This window comes from Oncorhynchus nerka, linkage group LG9b (genome assembly GCF_034236695.1).
Source record: "Oncorhynchus nerka isolate Pitt River linkage group LG9b, Oner_Uvic_2.0, whole genome shotgun sequence".
NCBI lineage: Eukaryota > Metazoa > Chordata > Actinopteri > Salmoniformes > Salmonidae > Oncorhynchus > Oncorhynchus nerka.
Genome location: NC_088424.1, coordinates 53,912,475 through 53,916,494, shown reverse-complemented (window position 1 = coordinate 53,916,494; position 4,020 = coordinate 53,912,475). Strand labels below are relative to the sequence as shown.

At 49.4% G+C, this 4,020-nt stretch overlaps 1 protein-coding gene across 1 annotated transcript; it reads right to left on the bottom strand.

The window, feature by feature from the left end:
- Positions 1-988: 988 nt before the first annotated feature.
- Positions 989-2,637, bottom strand: LOC115119758 (neurogenic differentiation factor 6-B-like). The gene is made up of 2 exons (XM_029648623.2): positions 2,528-2,637; positions 989-2,217 (listed from the first exon to the last, which is right to left on the bottom strand). Exon 2 carries the CDS (start codon positions 2,210-2,212, stop codon positions 989-991), a length of 1,224 nt encoding a protein of 407 aa, XP_029504483.1. The 5' UTR covers positions 2,213-2,217; positions 2,528-2,637.
- Positions 2,638-4,020: the final 1,383 nt, after the last annotated feature.

The window sequence follows — 4,020 nt, the reverse complement described above, 5'->3', positions numbered from 1 at the left end:
AAATACAAAATGCATTTTCCTTCGACTTTCATACATTTGAAGCGTTAATTTGATTTGAGCTAATATTACCTATACGTTGAGCTAAGCTGCTGCGTTGAGGCTTTGGCACGACGACATAATTAACGAGCCTTATTTAAACACCTATATTCCAACATGCACCCAGTCAGCAGAAAGGCCTATAGCATTACAGAGGCCTTTCTTATGTGGGATTAAATCACCATTGAACATGTTTCTCTGGAATCTCTTCCTATATTTCTGGCATTGCGTCTCTTTATAGAAGATTGTTGCAGGTCTCCTCACGTCAAATGAAACATATTTCCCTGATGAGATGATAATTGGTGTTTGCTTTTTACCTTGATAATCTACACCTCTGGTCATCTCCAAGTTTCCGTAATAAATGTATCAATATGATTCAGTAGCCTAGTTGTTTATCAGCTATAGATATAGGCCCAATTTTAAAAACACAATAGAAAATATTTTTACACAACATTTGCAATCAAACCAGTGTCAAATTCCCTGTGACAAACTGCTATATGTTAAGGTCAATGAATAAACAAATGGTTACATAGATAATTCAATACACAGGGAAGAAATTAATACATACATAAACGTATCAATCAATAAATGGCATGTTAAACACTTTGTATTGGCACACCGTGCTCCTTCCACTGGTGATCTCTGTGTGTGTGTGTGATGAATAGTAACAGGGGAAGTATAACCTTTTAAGTGTTCTATTAATTATGCCTCTGCCTGCTGGCTCTGAGTCCCAGCCTGGTAGCTCTGCCTACTGGCTCTGAGTCCCAGCCTGGTAGCTCTGCCTGCCGGCTCTGAGTCCCAGCCTGGTAGCTCTGCCTACTGGCTCTGAGTCCCAGCCTGGTAGCTCTGCCTACTGGCTCTGAGTCCCAGCCTGGTAGCTCTGCCTACTGGCTCTGAGTCCCAGCCTGGTAGCTCTGCCTACTGGCTCTGAGTCCCAGCCTGGTAGCTCTGCCTATTGGCTCTGAGTCCCAGCCTGGTAGCTCTGCCTATTGGCTCTGAGTCCCAGCCTGGTAGCTCTGCCTGCTGGCTCTGAGTCCCAGCCTGGCGGCTCTGCCTGCTGGCTCTGAGTCTCAGCCTTGTGGGTTTGCCCTGCGGACCGAAGGTGTAATTCATAGTGTAACCGGCCCTCTGGCGAGACCCGGTACATGGATGCCGAGCTGAGGGAGCCGTGACCGGGCACAGAACTGTATCTCATCCCATAGTGGCCGCTCTTCCCGTACTCCTCCGGTTCGTCGTGTTTCAGAGAGAATATGCCGTTAAAGTTCAGAGGAGGGCTGATCTGTCCGCCTAGGTGTCCCTCCCTTCCTCCCTCAGGAGGCGTGTGGTCGTAGTACGGCTCGTACTGGCCACCGTAGCTGTAGTGCCGGCTGTGGTAGGACGGCTTGGCGCTGCCCAGGGTGCTGCAGGCTTGTCCAGGGGCCGTGCCCAGATCTGCCCCGGGGTAGGGGTACATGTTGTCGTAGTGGGCCGTACTACCGGGGTACGTCACCTCTCCGTTGTGGTCCGTGAGGAAGGACCTGGCTTTCAGCTGCAGACAGCCAGCCACCAGGTTGGTCGTGGGCTGGGACAGGCCCTTACACAGAGTTTGAACGAACCCCAGCAGGTCCGGCTTCTTGCCCGCAGACAGCGTCTCTGACAGGGCCCAGATGTAGTTCTTAGCCAGGCGCAGAGTCTCTATCTTGGAGAGCTTCTGGGTCTTGGAGTAGCAGGGCACCACCTTTCGGAGGCTCTCTAACGCGTCGTTCAGACCGTGCATCCTGCTGCGCTCACGGGCGTTTGCCTCATGACGGCGCACCGTGACCCTCTCCTGTCTACCTTTAGTCAACTTCTTTCTCCGTGGTCCTCTCTTTCTGGGGTGGCCGTTTTCATCCTGCTGGATGTCGTCCTCTCTCTCTTCGTCCTCTCTTTCTGAGATGTCACCCTCCTCTGGGTCCGACGTGATGTCCAGGCTGTGTATCGGGTCTGGCTCTTCCTCGCCCTCTCTCTCCGGGTTCGACGTGATGTCCAGGCTGTGTATCGGGTCTGGCTCTTCCTCGCCCTCTCTCTCCGGGTCCGACGTGACGTTCAGGCTGTGTATTGGGTTTGGCTCCAGATCCGGTAAGCTCCCACGGGGGTAGTTGGCTCCAAACCGGGGCTCATACGTCATATCTGGTTCTTCATACGGTAGAGTCAACATGATTCCTATAGACCACAACTCCCAGTTAACACACACGCAAGCAAAGCAGTCAACACATAAATTATTACAATGCCCACACTATGTATAGCCTGTCAATGTCAAATTTTCATGTGCTTCTCCTATATATGGAGAATCTGGAGAGATGTTGTGTTGCTATTTGGCAAAACCAAGGCCAAAGTCACATGCTCCAGCAATCAACATTTCTGAATAAATTAGTTATACATATATGTATACTATTTAATGACGAAAACTATTGATAGAACAACATGCATATGATAGGTGAAACAATCCGTAAGCCAAGACAAGTCTCCTCACCTGAATGTATGTCAGCGGGCGATGTGCATGTTCTCTAGTATCTCCCTTCTCTCTGTTCTGTGCCACCTTCTCTCCTCTCTTCTCTCCACTCTTCTCTCTTCTCTTGCAAACAAAATGACAGAATCATTCCTTTACTGGTGTCTTTCTCTCTCTCCACCTCTCTCTCCTTCTCCCCCCTCCTCTCTCTCTCTCTCTCTCTCTCTTTCACTCTCCACCTCTCTCTCCCCTCCTCTCTCTCTCTCTCTCTCTCCACCTCTCTCTCTCTCTCTCTCTCCACCTCTTTCCTTCTCCCCCCTCCTCTCTCTCTCTCTGTCTTTCTTTGAGAAATGACACTCATGCCAACTGCCAGAGCGGGTACCCATGCCATCTGCCGCTGCCATCGCGTGGCAGGGCGTAGTCACGTGGCTCCCGTCCCGTGGGACCTCCATCCCGCGCTGATCATCTGGCATCTTGGTAATGGGCACCGGGAGGCTCACGCTTAACCGTCAAACAGGCAGACCAGAGAAGGATAACTGTCCTCCAGATCAGAAAGATGGCGCGATGCTTTAGGGCTGTTTAAGGTAATATACTGTATGTAGGTTGGCAACAAGTAGGTCCCAAAAAACTGTTTTTACATGTATTATTTATCATCAGAAAATCCATAGATAAGATATGAGTGTGATGGAATATATTGAAGGATGTAGCTTCTCAACAATGCCGAAGCATTAGTTATGTGCCCTCAGCTATAGGGACTATAGGGACCACCAGATACAGCTATAGGGACTATAGGGACCACCAGATACAACTATAGGGACTATAGGGACCACCAGATACAGCTATAGGAACCACCAGATACAGCTATAGGGACTATAGGGACCACCAGATACAGCTATAGGGACTATAGGGACCACCAGATACAGCTATAGGGACTATAGGGACCACCAGATACAGCTATAGGAACCAAAAGATACAGCTATAGGGACTATAGGGACCACCAGATACAGCTATAGGGACCAACAGATACAGCTATAGGGACTATAGGGACCACCAGATACAGCTATAGGGACCACCAGATACAGCTATAGGGACCACCAGATACAGTTATAGGGACTATAGGGACCACCAGATACAGCTATAGGGACCACCAGATACAGCTATAGGGACCACCAGATACAGTTATAGGGACTATAGGGACCACCAGATACAGCTATAGGGACAACCAGATACAACTATAGGGACCACCAGATACAGCTATAGGGACCACCAGATACAGCTATAGGGACTATAGGGACCACCAGATACAGCTATAGGGACTATAGGGACCACCAGATACAGCTATAGGGACTATAGGGACCACCAGATACAGCTATAGGGACTATAGGGACCACCAGATACAGCTATAGGGACTATAGGGACCACCAGATAGAGCTATAGGGACTATAGGAACCACCAGATACAGCTATAGGGACTATAGGGACCACCAGATACAGCTATAGGGACCACCAGATACAGCT

Bases quoted from the DNA above. Each gene is read 5' to 3' on its own strand.
- LOC115119758 (XM_029648623.2), bottom strand. From the start codon at position 2,212: ATGTTGACTCTACCGTATGAAGAACCAGATATGACGTATGAGCCCCGG.